This window comes from Rhinolophus sinicus, chromosome 14 (genome assembly GCF_057876585.1).
Source record: "Rhinolophus sinicus isolate RSI-liver-muscle chromosome 14, RSI-T2T, whole genome shotgun sequence".
Lineage (NCBI taxonomy): Eukaryota > Metazoa > Chordata > Mammalia > Chiroptera > Rhinolophidae > Rhinolophus > Rhinolophus sinicus.
In genome coordinates, this window is record NC_142514.1 from 183,022,285 (window position 1) to 183,041,182 (window position 18,898).

An 18,898-nucleotide genomic window follows, 5' to 3' on the forward strand; every position below is an offset into this window, starting at 1 on the left:
GCCATCAGGACTCCTTCTTTCTCCCTTTATTGCCTTTCTCTCCCTACCCTTCACAATAGCATCTTCCCTTTTAGCAGAACAGTCATTCCTGAGCTCCAGGCTCCTTGACTACAGGGGCCGCCCCCTCCCTGAGGGCTCCCCCCTCTCCTCAGAAGGTGTAGGCCCCGACGAAGACGGTGAGTCTCAGTACTGAGCTGGCCCGGTAGCTCATGAGTGAGTTCATGGTTACCATCTCGAGGTCCAGCACGTACTCCCGGGGGCCCGTCACAGGCCGGGCGAGCACCAGCATGGCGCTGACATTGTTGATTTGCTGCAGGGCACAATGGGTGGGGGGACATGTAGATTGCATCAACCTTTGTGCCAGGACCCTCCCCCAGCATTGCCTCCCTGCCCCATGCTTTTGTACCCACAACCAGTTGGCTGTGAAGTAGAGAGAGAGCCCTGGCCAGGTCATGACCCCAGGCTCTCATCCAGCTCCATGACACCCTTAGCATTCCTCCTGCACCCAGGCTCCCGCCTTCAGGAATCTCCCACTGGTGCTCTTCCCACCCTTTCCAGCTAGTTCTTTTGTCTAATCAAGGTCAACTGATGATTCAGGGCCAGGTATGAGACTTTGCGGAATGGCAGTGCCTTCAGTGACTTGGAGCAGGCAGACACCCCTTCAAAGCATTCCATTTCAGGAAGAGAAAACCAGCACTGATACCACACGAGCCCTTGCACACCTGGACCCCTCCCTCCTAATAGCTCCACCAGCAGAGCTGATTCTCTGACTCTAGACCCCTGCCCCTGCACCAACCCCTGCGGCCCCTCTCTCCAAAGCCCAGTTCCACTTGCTTCCCCTTAGAGGGCCTCTCGTTTCAGTCCCTGTTCTAAGGCTTAGGAAATTGAGGGCAGATATGTAAACCAGTGGGGGGACTCAAAGCCCAGTGTCTGAGTGCCTGGTGTGAATTGCATTTAACAATCTGTAGTTTGTACCAAGGGAATTTAGAACACCCCTACTTTTCTATGGAAATTCTGCCTCCTCGGGGCGGGGCTTTGAGAAGAGGCGGGGCATGGTGGCATAACCGAATCTCCCACTTAAGGTTTCATGGAATTTAGTTTTGGATTATGCGTGTCATTTGAGGGGTGGGGTTAGGGGAAAGCTTACCCTAATATAGAAGTCCCCCTGGGAGTTTCCAGCACGGATCTGAAAGGCATTGTAAGCGCCGGGATAGACAGAGGTGGCTTGGATCTGGAAGACATCAGCAGGTACACTTCGCTCCGAGGTGATGGTCATGTAACGGTGCACTATGGACGAGGGCTGCTCCCGGCACAGGGGGTTGGAGGCCGGACAGAGGCAGCGACTAGGAACCCGAGATGGAGACACAAATGAGGTCCTAGCCCATTCCTCAAATTTGGCCCACCCCCACAATTAGGGATCCCGAAAGGATCCTCCCACTTACAACAGCGTGCATGGTTTAGTCATGACGGACTATGATTCCCATCAGCCCTCAGGACACTTGTCAGTCCTAATAGATGCCAGCCAGCCCCAGAGCCCTCTGGGATTTGTAGTTTAGGTGGGGGGCCTGGCGTCAAGTTGACTCACTTGTCAGACACCTGGACATAAGGCTCCACGCAACGGTTGGTGTCCACACAGCGGTAGCCCCCATAGAAATTGACACAGGTTTGTGCTTCAGAGCACTGGTGTGCGCCGGACTCGCACTCATCAATGTCTGTCAGGGGAGAGGGGCTGGAACCTGGACGTCAGGCCAACCAGCCCGTGACACCACCCTGCCCTGGGCAACCTGTACCTTGGCAGAGGCGTGTGGCCAGCAGCTGGTAGCCCTGTGGGCAGTGGCAAGAGAAGCGACCTGGCTCGTTAACACAGCGGTACTGGCAGAGGTAACTGGAGTAGCTGCACTCATCAATATCTGAGGGAGAGTGGGGATGAAGACTCTGGGTCAAGGGAAATCCTCTCAATTCAGTCCCATAAACATTTACAGAAAGAGCTTAGCCCCATGCTAGGCTCAATGGGAGAAGACAGCGGAGGATGAGACAAGACGGGTAAAGCACAGTAGGGGGACAGGGGATTCAAAGAAAGGTCTGCTCAGACTGCCCAGCTCACAGACCTCTTTGTCCCAGGACTGGAAGACAAAAATAAATGAAAGCGCTAGGAATCCAGGGGCTTGGCTTTAAATCCTATTGACTGAGTTTTGGAAACCTCAATTTCCCTGTCAATAAAATGAGGAGGTTACTTTCCGTGCCAGTAGCACTCTCACAAATATGGTGAATGTTCCTAAAACCTGCCAGACCGTAAGAAGTGTGGCAAGCACCAACCCCACAAAGTGACACAGTACAAGGGCAAAGATTCTCTGTATGTGCAGGGAAAGAGGCGTTATGACAGGAAGCAGAGTGCTTATGGTGGGTAGACTAAGCTGATTCTCTGCAAAGAAGATTGTCCTGAGGCTTGAATGTGTTGAGCTGTTGAGCCCACCTGCAGATCTAAGAGAACGCTGGCTATTAAAAGATGCAAGCATTTTGAACTGGGAGGAGATAAGACAAAGGGCCAGTTCTAAGCTTCATATTTTGTCACGAGGACAATAAAATCTTGAGGATAAAAAAAAAAAAAAATGGGTCAGGCTAGCTGAGCCTTGAGTGTCCAATCTGCTCTGGTTTTCAATAACTTGCCCAATTCCTGCAACCTACAATCAGCCCTGGCACACAGTCGCCTCCTGCAAGGCAGGAGCTGCGCAGGCAGGAGCCAGGTTTCCTACTCTGGTGGCCTAACTGAGCCAGGTACCAATGGGGCCTTACTTGGCAGCAAAGCATCATATAAACAGGGTACGTGGCCAGATGACATGGAATGAGGTCGGGATGGAGCTGTGGCCTCATTTCACCCTAGCTGTGTGACCTTGGGCAAGTCACTTAACCTCTCTTCATTGAAGGACTTCATGCTTATTATTTTCTTACAATCCTCTCAATAAATCTTGAAGGAGATATTACTGTCCTCATTTTGCAGAGAAAGGAAAAAAATATCATACCTCACAGGATTGTTGGCAGGATTAAATGAGGCCAAGCATGTAAGGAAGTGTCCTGCACAGGACAGTGTCTCAATAAATGGCGTTCCCTTTAAAGTGGTGCTGCTTGGGACTTGAAGCCTGTCTCTTGTCATTTTCCCACTTAATCCTCAAGACCACCCCTTTTACACATGAATAAATGGGTTTGGAGAGAAGAGACATCTCCCTTAATCCAGGATTTGAACGCAGGTCAGTCTGACTCCCGGGGAGGGGAGCACCCACATCCCTGTTCAGTCTCCCCACTGAGCTTCAGTGGGAACCTAACTGCTCCCTTCGGTGCCTTCCCACCAGGCTGGGAGTTCTGCAACCAGCTGGGGGTGGAGGACATAGGAGGTACATGGCTGCAGAATGGACGGGGCATGGAGGCATCAAATGGAGGACTGGGTGGCAGGAGGCGCAGCATGACACAGGGCCTAGGGGACCAATGGAGGAACACTTGGCGGGGTGGAGCTCTCACCACTGCAGGAGAAGCCATCCCGGTGCAGTTCGTAGCCCTGATGGCAGCGACACAGGAAGGTCCCATAGGAGTTGAAGCAGCGCTGCTCGCATGGAGCCCCCATGTCACATTCGTTCACATCTGGGGGTGCCAGGAAAAACAGGAGAGGAGTGAAACTGAGGAGCCGCCCAGAGCCCCCATTTCACCTGCTCACCTGGGCTGGTCAGGAAGGGAGTTCCCCACCCCATAACACTCTGCCCAAGACCCAGGAGCCTGGCCTAGCCCAGCCTCACCCACACAGGAGCGGTTGTTGGGCCCCAGCTGGAAGCCTGGTTCGCACTGGCAGCGAAAGGAGCCGGGCAGGTTCACACAGCGATGCTGGCAGTAGCGGTAGCGGCACTCGTCTATATCTGGGATGGAGGCAGGAGGAGGGCAGAAGGCAGAAGTCAGGTGGGGCCCCAGCTGGCTGGGACTGAAGACTTCACCACCCATATTCTTGTCTGTGTCTGGGCGCTGGGCTGGGTTAGGTCAGGCAGGACTCACACATACACCCATATAGTGCTGTGTCTGGTGACAGAGGTGGCAGGGGATTCGGATGAACCCTGGGGGTCGGTGGGAATGGGGGCCAGGTGCTAGGGTGAGAGCCAGGCCAGGGGCACAAAGCAGAGACTAGAGAGCCCATCCTGGACTCACCCACACATTCAGGCCCAATCTTGCGGTAACCATCAGGGCAGGTGCACTGGTAAGAACCAGGCAGGTTGTGGCACTGCTGGCTGGGGCGGCAGTCGTGCAGGGCCTGAGCACACTCGTCCACGTCTGCAGGAGACACCGCTCAGCCCCCGCCTGCAAACCCATGTACCACCCCACATGACAGACACCTCAATGTTGGAGGACACAGGTCAGGAACCACTCCCATAGGTGTGTGGGGATATACCCCCAAAACAGGAACACATGGATTCGACCCTCCCAACAGCACCAATAACAGTCCACCAGCCTGGGAGCCATTGGCAAAGGCACCCCTAACCTATGAGACCCCATGCCAGAGTAGCACAGGAAACAAGGTCCTACCCATACTCCTAGGAGCACTGATTCCAGGGCCTTCCTCCAAGGCCCATGGTGCCAAAGAGTGGGGCCAGATCAGAAAGGGGGCAGAGGCTGAGAGGTAGAGCTCTAGCAGTGTGTCTGCAACAATCGAGGGGAGGGTGCCAGAGGCTGGCTGGGGCAGTGGGACGGGAGCTGGGGCCACCTGTGGCAGGTCCCACACAAAGTGACAGTCTGGGGGAAGGTCTGGATGTTATCCCAATGGTACTAAGGAGGCTTTTGAGCAAGGGAGAAACGTGAGATGTGAGTTTTTAAGATGCAGTGAGAGACACTTGGTAGGAGGACTAGAAGCCTCGGCGCCAGGGCAGCCTTCACTCACCCACACAGCTCTCTTGCTCATCAGGCTCATAGCCTGGTGGGCAGGGGTTCGGGTGTTGAACAGGTGGCACTGGTGGTGGTGGGCCCTCGCCATGCAGGTCGTTGATGACGGCAGCCGAGCGAGGCAGGCACAAGTAGCCCCCATAGTGGTTGATGCATTTCATTTCCCCCTTGCAGGCCTCGGGGATGGTCAGGCACTCGTTGACATCTGCAGAGAGGGGCCTGCTGGGCACAGCCAGTCTCCTGGGCTGGCCATGGAGGGGGTGGGAGGCAGGACCCCAGCTCGGCTTTGTCTATGCTGTGTGACCCAGGCAGGGCCTTCCCTCTGTACTCAACAAGCTAAGGCTGCCTGCCCAGGACACCTCCCCAAGGCCTGCCAGAGCTGACGGTGGGGTGGCTGTTCCCACAGTCACCCCCATTCTCTTGCCCTTAGGAAAGTCTCTATCCTTCCCCAAAGCTCTGGCCCTGACTCAGACCAAGAGTGATGTGCAGGCCTCCTTACCCACCACCGAAGACACTGCCCTCCTAGGATGTGATGGGACAGCTGGGTAGGAGAGTGATTCGAGAAGGTGCTCCTCAGGGCAGTGCCCTGTTGCTTTCCTGCCTACTGAGAGGTGGGGGCAGGGTTCTTGGGTTTCTCTGAGAGGGAGGGGCTGGATGGCTTCTCCACCCCTAGCTAAGCTGGCCCCCAGAGAACCAGAGCTGGCCTCCACAAAGCAGAACTGGGTAGAGAACAGACCATTGGGCTCCCGCTACAGCTCTTGGAGCTCGGGTTGCAATCCCCTTCCCAGTTCCTGGGGGTGGGTCAGTCCCCCAGGCACACTCACCCCGGCAGTGCTGGCTGTCGGGGTCCCACTCATAGCCATCTGTGCATTCCTACAAGGGGACCAGTGGTGGCCAGTGTTCACCCCCTGTCCCCTCCAACTCAGGCCAAGACCAGGGCCCTGAGCCTGGCCACCCTCCCGGGACTGCTCCAAACAATGGCCCCAGCTGCTCCACCAACCAGAGAAGGGGAGAATCTTCCCCAGCAGCAGCCACCCCAGGATCCTGGTCTGTGTCCCTGCCCAGCCCATCCCAGGCCAATGGCCCCACGGTCCCCACCGTGTAGCTGTCGGGCTCCTCCGAATCCTGGGGAGACGCTGCCCCCAAGAGCAACAGCAGCAGCGCCCAGAGCAGTAGAGACCCGGGGAGGCAGGAGGCGAAGGGGAGCATCCTGGGGCTGGGAGGTGGTGGGCGGGGGTCAGGGCGCCTCTGCCACGGCACCCCCATTCCCTGTACCAGGACTCAAGAGCCCTGGCCCCAGCCTCCTCCCGCTCGGGACCGTACTTGGGGCCCGGGAGCCTCCCAGGGCCGTGGGCCGACTCCTCACGCAGGCCAGGGTTCGGGGCCCACCCGCCCGGGGCCGCCCCGCCCCCGCCCGGTCCTCCAGTGGCGCAGGCAGAGGAGCGCAGGCCTCTTGGCTCCTTGCTGACGCCGACACGGCGGAGACTCCGTTTCGTGCCCTCCCCCCACGGACAGCCACTCACTTGGGCCCGCGACGCCCCCGCGGCCCACGGCTCCGGCGGCTCGACTGGCTGCGACAGTGCCTGCGGGCAGACGGACGGACGGACGGCGCAGCTCCCTGGATGCGCGGCCCCAGGAAGCGCCCCCCGCCCGCCCGCCGCGGCGCGGCCCACCCCGGCGCCTCCGCCCGCCCCTCGGCGGATTCCTGAGCCCGCGCCAGGGGGAGGGACCCCGACCCCCCGCTTCTCCGCCCCTGGCCGGCCGCAGGCCCCCACCCGGTCCCCCGCGGCGCCGCCCGGAGCCGCCTACCGGCTCTGGGCCAGGGTCCCTTAGTGCTCCATCCTGGGGGCATTGGCCCTGATGCCGTCCCCCCAGACACATCCGGGAGTCCCCAGGCCCTCACTTTGTGCACTCCAAATTATCATTCTGCGCACCCAGACCCTACGTAACTTGCACCCCCAGAATTCCATCCTGTGCACCCACATCTTAATGCAGGGGACCCCAGACTTTTCTGCGCTTCCAAGAATGTCAACCTAATACTGGGGCTTCCAAGTCCTCAATCTAGATCCTCCAGAATTTTATTCTGTGCACCCGGACAGTCACTCTGGAAATACCAAAACTTCATCGAGGGTCCCCAGACCCTCGCCCGAAGACAAGACGCTCCCAGGCCCAGAGTGCTTCATCTCTGTCCCCTCTTCCCTCCATCCTCAGGGCAGTTTTCAGCCAGGTGGTCCCTTCACTCCAGGACGGCGTCCCTCGAGCCCTCGGTCCTCGAACCTACAAGTTTGAGGGCAGGGGCAGCAGTTCCTTTTTGGCCCAGAATGAATGGAAGCCCCTGTAAAGGCGGGCAGGGCTAAACTCAGGCGCGCAGGACGCTAGGGTCTCACGCCAGCCCCATCCCCGCCCTCACCCATCCGTGTCCCCCACCTTCCGGGTTTCCGCCTCCTTGTGCGAGTGGAGCAAGAGCCTGTGGGGGAGGAGTTTGGGCGGAGCTGGCTCCCAGGAAGGGGCGGGGCCTCACCCTGCCCACGTCTCAGGGCGGGGCCAGACGGGAAAGGGCTGTGTGTCCAGGGATCCCCAGCTTGGGGGCAGACGGCGTGCGGGAACTGGCGAGCCCTCCCTTTTCTCACCCCTGTTTACCCTGACGATCGCCCAGAACATAGCCCCGCCCCGGGAGGGAGGTTGTGCCGGGGAGGGACAAGCCAGTGGGTCCCAGGGTGAGCCCTTGGGATTCACGGTGACCTGGAGAATGTCTCCCCCACCCCCAAATCCTTCCCAGCTGCTTCGGTGAGGAGGCTAAAAATAATACAACCGAAAAGACAGTCAATACCAAGTGCTGGCAAGCATATGGAGAAATCAGAACCCTCATACACTGTGGGTGGGAATGTAAGATGGTGAACCCGCTTTGGAAAACAGTTTGGCAGGTCCTCAAAATGTTGCATGACCCAGGTATTTCACTCCTAGGTATATACCCACGGGGGGCTGAAAACATGTTCACACAAAAAAATCTGCCCACACTGTTCATAGCCACACTATAAGAACCAAACTATACAAACAACCTAGTGTCCATCAATTGATGAATGGATCAACAAAATGTTTATGAATGAATAAAAATATGACGGAATATTACTCAGGCTTAAAAAAGAATGAATAACTGATATGTGCTACAATATGGATGAATCTTGAAACTATTACAGTAGGTGAAAGCCACATGCAAAAGGTCACATGTCCCATTTATGTGACACATCCAGCCAGAATACGCAAATCTGAGAGAGAAACTAAATTAGTGTTTGCCAAAGGAAAAGGGCACAAGGACTGACTGCTAATGGGTGTGGGGTTTCTTTGGGGATGATGAAAATTCTCTGAAATTAGATAGTGGTAATCGTTGCGCAATTATGCAAATACACTAAAAAGCACGGAAATACACGTTAAAAGGGTGAATTTTATGGTATGTAAATTACATATCTCAATAAAGCTGTGGATGGTGGGCTGCACCCCCTGCAACTAACAACGGCAACTGGACCTGGAGCTGAACTGCGTCCTCCACGACTACAATTGAAAGGACAACTTGACTTGTAAAAAATCCTGGAAGTACACACTGTTCCCCAATCAAGTCCTGTTCCCCTTCCCCAATAAAATCTTTAAAAAAATAATAAAATATTAGCACTTAATTATCAAGATCGAACCATTCCAGACATCAGCCTGCACCTCCCACCTCCCCAATCCTCTTGCCCAGCCAGGGCAGGGGTGCCATTATCACTCCATTTCACAGATGACAGAGGCTGAGATTTGTGTAGGCGCAGCCAGAATGGTAAGGACAGGATTTGAACTCAAGTTCCTCTGACTCCAAGACTTTCCGGGCTCTTTGCCCCACAGTAGAGCATTAAGGACCCACCATTTGAGGCCCTACTCTGTGCCAGCCAAGGTTAAAGGTGCTCCAGAGTGTTGGTCCAATCAAAGGCATTGTCACTGCCCCTGAGAGATGAGGATCCGAGGCCCCCAGGGGAAAGGCTGGGAGCACAAGCTGGTGTCTCCACCTTGGACCTGAACATCCATCTTTGAACTATTCGGCCTGGGTGTGCCTGCCCCTCTGAATGGCCTCCTCAGCATACCTCTCCTGACCTCTGTGACCCTAACGACTTTCCCTGTCTTCTTCCCTTCTGCACTGGGTCACAAGGCCTATCTTGGTGGTCTCTCTCCCACCACGTCGTGAGCTCTGCCCAGGCATGAGCCCCTGAGGCCCCAGGGCCCATGGCCCAGCTCTCGTGGGATGCCAGGCAGGAGCTGCAGGATGAGCAAGGGAAAGAACAAATAAATGATGGAGTGGGGAAGTCCATTCATTTAACAATTATTTACTGAGTGGTCACCATTGACCAGGCACCAGGGACACAGCACTGATCAAAAAAGACCCAAATCTCCTTGTCTTCTGGGGCTCACATACAAGGGAGGGAAGGAGTGAATCAAAGAGGAAGGCCACCCAGACCCACACCTCCTCCCCCAAATTTCCACAACCCTAACTGCCTGAGATTTTATGACACCCTCTTTGGTGCCCACACTGGAACCTCCAGCTTACACGGGATTAGTCATAGTCCCACACAACCCAAGGCCAGCTTGGGGCACATGACGGGTCTAGAACCACAGAGCCAGGTACCCCTCTGTGCGTGGTCTGCCTACCGCATTTTAGTAAAGGCAGCATGGCCCTCATTTCCAAATAGAGGAGTCCGTTGGCTTACGCGCTGGGGTGGGAGTGAGGGTGTGCAGCAAAATGGACCCTCACAGCTTTGGGGAGTTTCCCAATGAAAGAAAAAATGAGGTAGGGAGTGCATGAATAAATGAATGCCAGGATCAGAGCCCTCTTCCCTTCCCTTCTCTCCCATCCCCATGGGTCCCCGAGAAAGCCAGCTTTTTTCTCAGCCATCTCTTGCTTGGACACTGGTTCCAACCTGGGGGCTCATAATGGAGCTCCCCACCCAAGAGCCCTAGAACAGAGGCAGCAGCAACGGGGGTTAACACCCCTGCCCAGCTCTTGGTCTCACAGGCTTTGGCCTTGATCTGAGATGCCTACCCTGCTATCTTTCTGCCCTGAGGCCCACGCAGACCCCTCATCACCATCCCCAGATAGTTAAAGCAATGAGGAAAAGGAGGAGGCAGTAGCTGCTAGTTGCTGTCCCCTGGACCTTGTACTTTCCTGTTTAAAACCCATGACAACCAATTATTCAGTCAACACCCATCGAGCTTGCCCCGTGCCTGGCCACATCCTGGGAGCTGTGAACACAGGCACATCAGACACCTCTGGTGTGGTTGGGAGATGAAGACCGCAGGCACAGGTACAGCAGGGGCTCAGGGGGCTGCAGGTTACACCAAAGGATGGAACAGCAGGAAAGTTTTCTGGAAGGGGTGACCCTTGCGCTGACTGAGCTTCAAAGGATGAGCTAGAGTACTTCCCACGGGGCACTGACCACCCTCTATCCGCACCGTTGTCAGGGGCCTGAGGCCCCCTTCACCCCCTGGACTTCCGTTACAGCACTGATGGCCGTCACTGCCCTCTTAGGACCTGCCTCCTCCTGTCACCTTAAGGACAGACCCGTTTCTGTATCCCAAGAATTGGCCAGAACAGGGTGGGCAGAGAGCCTCTGTTGAATACAGAACAAGGGTTGGATGGGGAATAGGCGGGCAGAGGGCCCTGTAGGGACTAGAGCCTGAATGCCTCTTGCTTGAGGGGTCGGCCTCCCCCGCCCAGCATGGTTTCCCTTGTGGTCTCTTCAGCTCCACCCTCAGCCCCTCCAGCTTGGTCTGCATAGCTTCCTGCCCCCCAGCACTCTGGTTGTCAGCACCATGGCACTAACTGTCCATCTCTCCTGCTTCCTTGCACTGTTGGTGGCAGGCCTGGCTCAAGACATCATGGACTCCCGCAGGGGCCAGGTAAGTGCCCACAACCTGTTCCCCATACCCTTCCTGTTGCAATCCCCATGCCTGGGGCTCACCCCTTCGGAAACGCCTTGTTCTCATTTCTCAGAGGGAGAAACTGAGGCAGGAGAGGTGATTGATGTACCCAAGCTCACACAGGGAGACAGCGCAGGCTTATCAGCTGACCCCCTAGTCCAGTCCTTGCCTGGCGGAAAGCCCAAGTGCAGTCCCAGCAATGACTCCCCACCCAACCCCCTCCCTCACCAACCTTGGTTTCTTCCAGGACCCCAGTCCCCAGCCACTGAAGCTGAAAGAGGTCTTCACTTTGTTCCAGATCCAGTACAACCGAAGTTACTCGAACCCAGCAGGTATTACGGAATCCTTATATCTCTGGTCCAAACCCCCTCCTCCCATTTAGTAGATGAGGACATCAAGGCTCAAGGTGGGGAATGGGCTTGGCTAAGGCCACTCAGCAGGGCTTCCCGGAATGCACAGGTGGGACAAGGCCATTCTTTACTGTGAACCTGGAGGGAGGTGGCAGCTGTGGGGGGTCTGCCCAGTCCCAGAGAATCCTTTGCATCCATAGCCACTTTCCTGTGACTCCAGGCAGCGGGCAGATCACCATCTAGTCCTGAGTTCATTCAGCAGGAGCCCAAGGATACCCATCTTGTCCCCAAGCTGGGGGTTCTTTCTTCACCCCCATGAGTTACCCTGCCCTCTCTGGGTCTCATCTCCCTTAGGGAGATCATCTATGGGCATCTTTCAGCCCACGTTGCCCATGTCATGGACCTGTACCCCATCCTGTCCCCCCAACCCCCACCATGTTCCATCTCCAGACCTGCGATCAGAGGTGTCAAGTGGAGGTGGAGGTGACTGGGCAGGAAGCCAGTCTCTGACCACAAACCTTTCCTTCTGAGTCACTGCCTTCAGACCCTTTACTTGCCTTCCTCCCAGGTGGGCAGTTGCCCCCTTCCCACTTCCTGGGAAAACCCAACCCCAGGTGGGCTGGAGAGCTGCTTCCTTGGCCCACGTATCTTCAGTGGGGCCTACAGGGGCCACAGAAAGGGAGCCAGTGCTCATCTGAGCAAGCATGGGAGGAAGCCCAGCCGGTGGCCACTTCCTACCCCCTGGGGCTGGGGAGCCAGTCTAGGATGACCCCCTTTTGGTCTAGAATATGCTCGCCGCCTGGACATCTTTGCCCGCAACCTGGCCCAGGCTCAGCGGCTGCAGGAGGAGGACTTGGGCACAGCCGAGTTTGGGGTGACTCCATTCAGTGACCTGACAGGTACTGGGACACCTCCTGGCCCCTCAGTGGTGGGTGGAGCAGAGCCTTGTCCAGGGATTCTGGCAGATGAACAGGGCAGACCTTTGGCTTTTGTTTTCCAGAGAGGGATCCTGAGGACCAGAGGCCTGAGTGCTTGTCCCAAATTACAGGGAGCAGGGACAGGCACTCTGCAGGCCTGTATGCCAGCCCAGCTCAGGGCCAAGGCAGCAGGAACTTGGTCTCTTAGGCCTCAGCACCCTTGCTTTCTATCTACCAGCCTACTACTCAAATGGCCAAGGATATGGATGGTTGGCATGGGAGAGGCAGAATATGGGAAAGCAGGGGTCAATAGTGTGACCTTGATGGTCCCATCTGTCCCCCAGAGGAGGAGTTTGGCCAGCTCTATGGGCATCAGAGTGTAGCTGGAAGGGCCCTCAACGTGGACAGGAAGGTAGGATCTGATGAGTGGGGTCAGACAGTGCCCAGCACCTGTGACTGGCGGAAGGCGGCTGGTATCATCTCACCCGTCAAGAACCAGGTACCTGCCCCCACCCAACCTGGCTCAGTTCAGCCCCAGTGGTGAGAGAGAGAGGAGGGGCAAGGCCTGGACCCCTTACCTAGCTCCTGCCCTGCTCCCCATTAGGAAAGCTGCAAGTGCTGCTGGGCCATAGCAGCCGCGGGCAACATCGAGTCTCTGTGGGGCATTAAATTCCGAAAGTCTGTGGAAGTCTCCGTGCAGGGTATGGCTGGGAGAGGGGGCATGTGTGACGGTGGGGGGTGGGGGGATTGGGCATGGGGCTTGGTCACCCACATCGCCCCTTCTTGCACCAGAGCTACTCGACTGTAACCGCTGTGGGGACGGCTGCAAGGGAGGCTACGTCTGGGACGCGTTCATAACTGTTCTCAACAACAGTGAGTGTTGGGCCTCACCGGGTGGCTGCGGGTGAGGGATGTTTTGGAGCTGAGTCTCCTCCTGGCGTTACGTATCTCCAGGCGGCCTGGCCAGCGAAACGGACTACCCATTCCGGGGGAACAGCAGAACCCACAAATGCCAGGCCAAGAAGTACAGAAACGTGGCCTGGATCCAGGACTTCATCATGCTGCCGGACTGCGAGCAGGGTGGAGACCCGGGGGAGACGCGGCTGGGGCGGGAGACAGGGAATGACAGAGGCAGACAGACCAGACTACAGATTGAGATGGAAGGATGGGGGCGGGGGGGAGACACAGAGACGCCCGTAAGCTGAGAGCAGGACGCATAAGGAAGACCGGGCCTGATGGTACCTTCTACCCTCAGGAATTGCCCGGTACCTGGCCACCCAGGGCCCCATCACCGTGACCATTAACATGACGCTATTGCAGGTAGGATATGATAAGGAATGGGGTAGGGCCATATAGGGGAGGGAGCCCCGGACTCAGCCCCTCTGCCCCTGCCGCTGCAGCACTACCAGAAGGGTGTGATCAAGGCCACGCACACCAACTGTGACCCCCAGAGTGTGGATCATTCTGTCCTGCTGGTGGGTTTTGCTAAGTGCAAGTCGGTGGAGGGCAGGCGGGCGGCTTCATCCCAGTCGCGTCCTCGTCCTCGTCACTCCATCCCATACTGGATCCTGAAGAACTCCTGGGGGGCCAACTGGGGTGAGGAGGTGAGTGCGATCTACTGGGGGAGCACAGGGCAGGACAGGTCTCTCCCCACCTTCTGGCCCTGATATCCCCTAACTTTCTAGGGCTATTTCCGGCTGCACCGAGGGAGCAATGCCTGCGGCATCACCAAGTACCCAATTACTGCCCGAGTACACATACCAGCTAAGAAGCAGCAACAGCTAGTTTCCTGCCCTCGCTGAGCTCACCCCTCAACTCTCCCGCTATGCCAGATGCCTCCTTGCTGGCGTCACCCCAAAGCCTTTGCCTGTCCTCCCAATCATCTTGCTATGGATTGAATAAACCAAGACAAGACCCCGTCTAAGTGGAGTCAGCTGGGTGGGGAAGTAGACAGGGAGAGCACAGACACCACTCCCTGACACATCCTAGCCCCTGCAGGGCTGACGTACACACAGATCCTTATACACACGACACTTAGATACATACGTGTGCACACCTCCCACACACAGACCCTGTGTGTACCCACGCACAGCCTCCTCGAGAGTCATGGCAACTTTATTGTTAGTGTGGGCAGGGTGGTGGGAGGGTCTCAGTCATGATAGAGGCGCAGGAGGCAGCCACGCAGGGTACCCATGTAGCGGTCCCAGAGGGCCTGGTGCCTGCAATGACAACGGGGACAGTAACGGCTGAGTTTTCCTGCAACCCGCCAGGTCAGGACACTGCTCTATATACCTTCACTCTTTAATCCTCACGATATTCTTATGATCCTTATCATCATTATCCCGTTTGTATATATGCAGAAATTGAGGCAGGAGAGATTAAAGAACTTGCCCAAGGTCAGGTCACAGCTTCTAAGAGATGGAGCCAGGACCCTGGTCCACAGAGAGACTTCCACCCCCAGGGCGGCAGAACAGGGAACCCTGAGTCTGCAGGAGGGCCTGGCCCTGGCAGGAAGCTGGCTGGGGCGAGGCCAAGCTGGACAGGAGGCCTGGGGTCGCTCACCGGAAGCCATCCAGGGAGTGGACGGATGCCGAATACTGATTCAAGAAGAGCCGCACATCATTCAATGGCCAGTGGTCGGAGCGGCAGGGCTCCACGAACTGTGGGCCCAAAGGAACATCTAGTACTGGTACAGCGCAGATACAGGCCAGGTTGGGGATACGCACAGCAGGCGGGGCAGCTCACCTTCTCCACGAGGTCCACAAACAGGTCTCTGACGTCCTTATTGTGAGTCAGTTTGGCGGCCACATTCACTAGCCCCCGGGACAGGTTCTGTGGGGACAGGGAGCCTAGGAGTTCTGCTTTCTGCCCCAAAGGCTGAGGGCTGAGCCCAGAGGCTGGGAAAGGGACAGGACCCTCCCTAAATTTATCCACCTCCCTCAAATAACTCCCCAATGTTTAGGAGGTGGCTGGCTCCCCACCTCACAGGTGGGCAGAGGGAGCAGCAGCGCCACCTGCCGGCCAATCTAGGGCTTGAGCAGAGTTGCCTGGTGGGACAGTGCATCGGAGGCTGAAGATGCCCAAGGGACATAGGCTGAATTGGCCACAAACCTTGAAGTTGGCTTCCATCTCAGAGAAGACACCGAGCTTTCCCCGGAGGGCAGTGCACACCAGGCTGCAGGCAGAAAGGGTCAAGCCTAGAGCTGTCTGGGCCCCCTTTTCAGCCCCCACCCCATGGCTGCCCCCAGTAACCTCTTGTGCAGGTCCAGAAGGTCCTTGTCAGCCACCAGCACCTTGAGCTCCTTCAAGTCCTGAAGAAACTCCTTGTCTAAGTCCACGTCCATGTCGTCCACCTGGGAGTCTGAGTGAAGCCCATGAACAGAGTTGGGGTGGGGGATAAAATGCTCTCCTGACATTCTGAGCCATCCTCACACACCACCTTATTGCACCCCCACAAGACAGACAGGAAGTGGAGTGTCAGAGAGGTGGAGTGACTTGCCCCAGGCCATGGAGAAGTAGTGGGCGCTTTGTCTGCAAACACAGTGTGTGTGGAGACACTGGACCACGAACAGGGGTGGCTGGGAAGGGGCTCTGGAGAAGGAAAGATGCTGGGGAGGGGGCCTGCAGGAGAAACTGCTGGTGGGAAAGCAGACCCCGAGAGGAGGGGAGGTATCCGGGCACCTGGGTCAGTGGGGGCCTCACCGACGGCTCCAAGGGTCCAGTTCTGGATCATGAGCTCAGCACAGAAAGCAAAGTCGCCAAAGCTCAGATACTGCAGTTTTTTCTTCCCTGTCTCAAAGCGGTTGTTGGCAAAGAAGACGATGGCTGCATAGTCCCTGCAGGGAGGGGACAGTGCACATGTCAGGGCTGGCAATTCCTTCTTAGCAAGCAGCTCCCCCCCTGCAACTTTGGCTGGGCATCCGAGTTCTGGCCTCTCTCTGCCCTAACTCACTGTGTGACATGTTTCAAGTCACCTCTCTCTGGGCCTCCTCGTCTGTGCAAAGAGGTTTCAGCCCAGGTCTCCTAAGGGATACAGCAGGAGACCGCAAGGGTAACAGTCACCACTTACCGAACACTTCCTAAGCCCCAGGGGCTGTGCTATGCGCTTTACATGTGGCACCTCACAACAGCCCAACTGACAAATGGCCAGGCTGGGATCTGAATTCAGGCCAGTCTGATCCGAAGTACAGACCATTAGAAAGTACCGTGAGATAACCATTCCCCAAACACAGCCAAAAGGTCAAGTGGGTTGGGGTGGGAAAGTGGACCAGCCTCAGGGTCCAGGAAAGACTGTGCAGGATGGGGGGAAGACAATGGCTCCTTGCCTGGTCCCTCACCTGGCCAATCGATCGGAGAGGAGGAAGTGTTGCTGGATGTTATCGACCAGGGAGCCCCGCATTTCCTCCACCACCTTGAAGACTCGCTTAAAGTTGTCAAACTGCAGGGCAATTAGTGGAGGAGGGTGGACTGGTCACAGGTTGCTCACCCAATAAGCTAACTGTTTATTGAACACCCTCCCTCACCTAGCCACCTATTTAGTCAACAGATGTTGATATAGCACATTATTCTTTCAACAAACTATTAGTTAGTAATACCTGTTACCAATTCAACAAATGTCTGCCAGCTTTTGTCATCTTGCCTCAGATAAACATTTACTCACTCCTACCTCTGAATTCACCCCTATTTTAGCATCGTACTCTCCAGTTCTTCATGAGCTTGTGCTGGAACTGACTAAAACCCAGGAAGTAAAAAAATGAGCAAATGGTGAGCTGTACACAGGCAGCTCACAGGAGACAAAAGCCATAAGGGCCCAAAAGAAACATTACTTCTCCCTGGCACTACCAGAAAGGCTTGTGGAGAAGGCAACATCTGTCCCCGCCTTGGATTTCACGGGGGTAGAAGACATGAGCAAAAGAAAGCTGGGCGCTGAGGAAAGTAAGCCTAGAGAGGCTGGCAAGGAGCAGATCACAGGAGCATAATTGTATGAAGCTCAAGGTCAAGGAGTGTGACTACTATCCAGGAGGGAGTGGGAGCCAACGAAAGTGTATGGGCAGGGGAAAACTATGGTCAGATCTGGGCTTCTGAAAGGTCACTCTGGTCAAAGAGTAGAAAATGGTTTGGAATAGGTAAAAACAGGGGAGAGGAGATGGGGTATGAAGCCACTGCCATAACTAGAGGCGAGAGAGGTTGCTGGAGATGGGGCAGGGGTGGAAGGGATGGAGTGAAGGGGCAGTATATAGAGGGGATGTTTATTGGAGGGAATGGGGCTGTCGTGCCCACCTGTCTTCGGCAGCTCTTAAGGGTGATGCCTGTTTTGGTGCTGATGTCGTCCAGGTCTTTCTTGGTGCCCTTGGACAGCTTCTTGCCCAGGACCTCCCGCACAAAGGCCTCGTCAAAGGCATAGTATCTGCGTGGAGGCAGAAGACACTATTGACTTTCCATAAAGGAGAGGAAAGAGGGCCTGGCAGGGCCTGGGATTGGCCCTTTGTGCTATCAACTTTCTCACGACTGGGTAAGTCCCATCGCTCCCTGGGTCTCGGCTTCAGCCAACACAATGGGTATATGGTGTCGCACCTCTCGATGAGCAGCGCCTGTCGGGAGGGCGGGATCTGGAAGATGAGTTGGTGTAGCAGCTTGGGCGGGGCGTGCAGCAGGCGCTCCAGCATGTGGAAAGTTCGGTAGTGGTCCATGGTGTCACTCTGCAGCACCGCTGCCGTGGCGCCCGTCTGCTCCAGGATTCCCGAGCGCACCCTCAGGGCCACCGCGTCGTTCACTGGGGAGTGGGCGCTAGTATCAGACCCCGCCCTGCCGAACTCAGAGTCCCTCCAGGGATTCCAGCCGCCACCTCCATACGTCCCTTACTCCCTCTGCCCGCTTCTCCACGAGAAGCCTAAGTCCAGGACCCGCCCCCTCGCCCATCCAAAACAACCGTTCGCCCTGATGGCACCCCCCGACGGCCCCCCACAAACCAGAGTAACCATCCAGCCAGAGGCGATACACATCCTCGTCTATGAGGGTCGTGTTCCCTACGAAGATATCCAGCTCGCTGGTCATAGCGACCCCCGGACCGGGGCGCAGCGCTCCAGCTGGAGCGAGCACTGCCGGGACCCGGGGCGCCGCCGCCGCCTCCGAGCCACTTCCGGGAGCGCCGAGTTTCAGCTCCCGCCGGCGGAGCCAGGAAAGGACCACTTCCGGGACAGAGCGGGTGGGGCGGGAGCAGCGAGGGAAGAGGCGGAGGTAGTGGAGTAGCCCCTCCTCTCGGCGGGAGGGGGAATTCCAGTCTCCTACATCCTGACAGAGTCGAGGCCTCCCACCAGTCTCCCCTGCCCCAGAATCCTTCCTATTACTTCTTTCTGTTTTTTCCCCCCTCACTTTCTCTGCCCTTTTCCGGACCTCCCTACTTTGACCTGTATCCTAAACTTAGGGGTTTCACAGGGCTCAACCCTAAATCTTTTCTCTACAATAAAGATATCTGGGCCGACTTCCAAAGGCCCTTGCAGGGAGCTCCTCAGGCCATCCACGCATGAGCATCTCTCCTGGGCCTGGAACACTTGTTCCCATGGTTTTTAACACCGTCCACCCCACCCCACCCCACCCCCTGACCCCGCCGCCCCACTAATGACCTCCCTTATTCTGCAGCTCAGAGCTCTGCCTGGAAGCCCACATCCCGAGGGCCGCCTATCTGCGAGTCTTTCCACGCTGTCTCCCCACAGACCCCCCCAAAAGCTAGATAGACCTCTTGATCTCCCCAATCTGTTTCTTTTCTGCGTTCCT

At 56.5% G+C, this 18,898-nt stretch overlaps 3 protein-coding genes and 1 pseudogene across 14 annotated transcripts; 2 read left to right on the forward strand and 2 right to left on the reverse strand.

The window, feature by feature from the left end:
- Positions 1-10: 10 nt before the first annotated feature.
- Positions 11-7,480, reverse strand: EFEMP2 (EGF-like fibulin extracellular matrix protein 2). 10 transcript variants are annotated; one of them, XM_019737716.3, is made up of 13 exons: positions 7,342-7,365; positions 7,029-7,191; positions 6,438-6,497; positions 6,013-6,130; positions 5,739-5,787; positions 4,913-5,119; positions 4,186-4,308; positions 3,786-3,902; positions 3,514-3,633; positions 1,791-1,910; positions 1,586-1,712; positions 1,148-1,343; positions 11-310 (listed from the first exon to the last, which is right to left on the reverse strand). In XM_019737716.3, exons 2-13 carry the CDS (start codon positions 7,037-7,039, stop codon positions 149-151), a joined length of 1,410 nt encoding a protein of 469 aa, XP_019593275.1. In that variant the 5' UTR covers positions 7,040-7,191; positions 7,342-7,365; the 3' UTR covers positions 11-148. The 10 variants fall into 10 exon arrangements, with proteins under 10 accessions (XP_019593275.1, XP_074192800.1, XP_019593277.1 ...); XM_074336699.2 differs by lacking the exon at positions 5,739-5,787 and having other exon boundaries at positions 7,342-7,480; XM_019737718.3 differs by lacking the exon at positions 7,342-7,365 and having other exon boundaries at positions 6,898-7,313.
- LOC109450429 (large ribosomal subunit protein eL42-like) lies at positions 2,076-3,500 on the forward strand (annotated as a pseudogene).
- A 3,201-nt stretch (positions 7,481-10,681) lies between the features above and the next one.
- On the forward strand, positions 10,682-14,043 carry CTSW (cathepsin W). 2 transcript variants are annotated; one of them, XM_019737921.3, is made up of 10 exons: positions 10,682-10,836; positions 11,105-11,189; positions 11,993-12,106; positions 12,469-12,623; positions 12,729-12,825; positions 12,917-12,997; positions 13,079-13,204; positions 13,380-13,444; positions 13,525-13,728; positions 13,810-14,043. In XM_019737921.3, the coding sequence occupies exons 1-10, from the start codon at positions 10,750-10,752 to the stop codon at positions 13,924-13,926; spliced, it is 1,131 nt and encodes a 376-aa protein (XP_019593480.3). In that variant the 5' UTR covers positions 10,682-10,749; the 3' UTR covers positions 13,927-14,043. The 2 variants fall into 2 exon arrangements, with proteins under 2 accessions (XP_019593480.3, XP_074192802.2); XM_074336701.2 differs by lacking the exon at positions 13,079-13,204.
- A 180-nt stretch (positions 14,044-14,223) lies between these two features.
- FIBP (FGF1 intracellular binding protein) lies at positions 14,224-18,289 on the reverse strand. Of its 2 annotated transcripts, none has more exons than XM_019737922.3 (10): positions 18,094-18,289; positions 17,699-17,897; positions 17,405-17,531; positions 16,462-16,562; positions 15,806-15,960; positions 15,377-15,485; positions 15,236-15,299; positions 14,870-14,956; positions 14,687-14,784; positions 14,224-14,343 (listed from the first exon to the last, which is right to left on the reverse strand). In XM_019737922.3, exons 1-10 carry the CDS (start codon positions 18,176-18,178, stop codon positions 14,274-14,276), a joined length of 1,095 nt encoding a protein of 364 aa, XP_019593481.1. In that variant the 5' UTR covers positions 18,179-18,289; the 3' UTR covers positions 14,224-14,273. The 2 variants fall into 2 exon arrangements, with proteins under 2 accessions (XP_019593481.1, XP_019593482.1); XM_019737923.3 differs by having other exon boundaries at positions 15,827-15,960; positions 18,094-18,286.
- Between the last annotated feature and the right edge of the window lie 609 nt (positions 18,290-18,898).

Bases quoted from the DNA above. Each gene is read 5' to 3' on its own strand.
- EFEMP2 (XM_074336696.2), bottom strand. From the start codon at position 6,795: ATGTGTCTGGGGGGACGGCATCAGGGCCAATGCCCCCAGGATGGAGCA. The intron at 3,903-4,185 runs GTGAGTCCAGGA...CCTCCATCCCAG, and splicing joins GATTGGGCCTGAATGTGTGG to ATATAGACGAGTGCCGCTAC. The intron at 311-1,147 runs GTAAGCTTTCCC...TGTGCCCTGCAG, and splicing joins AGGGGGACTTCTATATTAGG to CAAATCAACAATGTCAGCGC.
- CTSW (XM_019737921.3), top strand. From the start codon at position 10,750: ATGGCACTAACTGTCCATCTCTCCTGCTTCCTTGCACTGTTGGTGGCA. The intron at 13,445-13,524 runs GTAGGATATGAT...CTGCCGCTGCAG, and splicing joins TTAACATGACGCTATTGCAG to CACTACCAGAAGGGTGTGAT. The intron at 13,729-13,809 runs GTGAGTGCGATC...CTAACTTTCTAG, and splicing joins GGGCCAACTGGGGTGAGGAG to GGCTATTTCCGGCTGCACCG.
- FIBP (XM_019737922.3), bottom strand. From the start codon at position 18,178: ATGACCAGCGAGCTGGATATCTTCGTAGGGAACACGACCCTCATAGAC. The intron at 15,961-16,461 runs GTGAGGGACCAG...CCCTCCCTGCAG, and splicing joins CTCTCCGATCGATTGGCCAG to GGACTATGCAGCCATCGTCT. The intron at 14,957-15,235 runs GTTTGTGGCCAA...CTGTCCCCACAG, and splicing joins AGATGGAAGCCAACTTCAAG to AACCTGTCCCGGGGGCTAGT.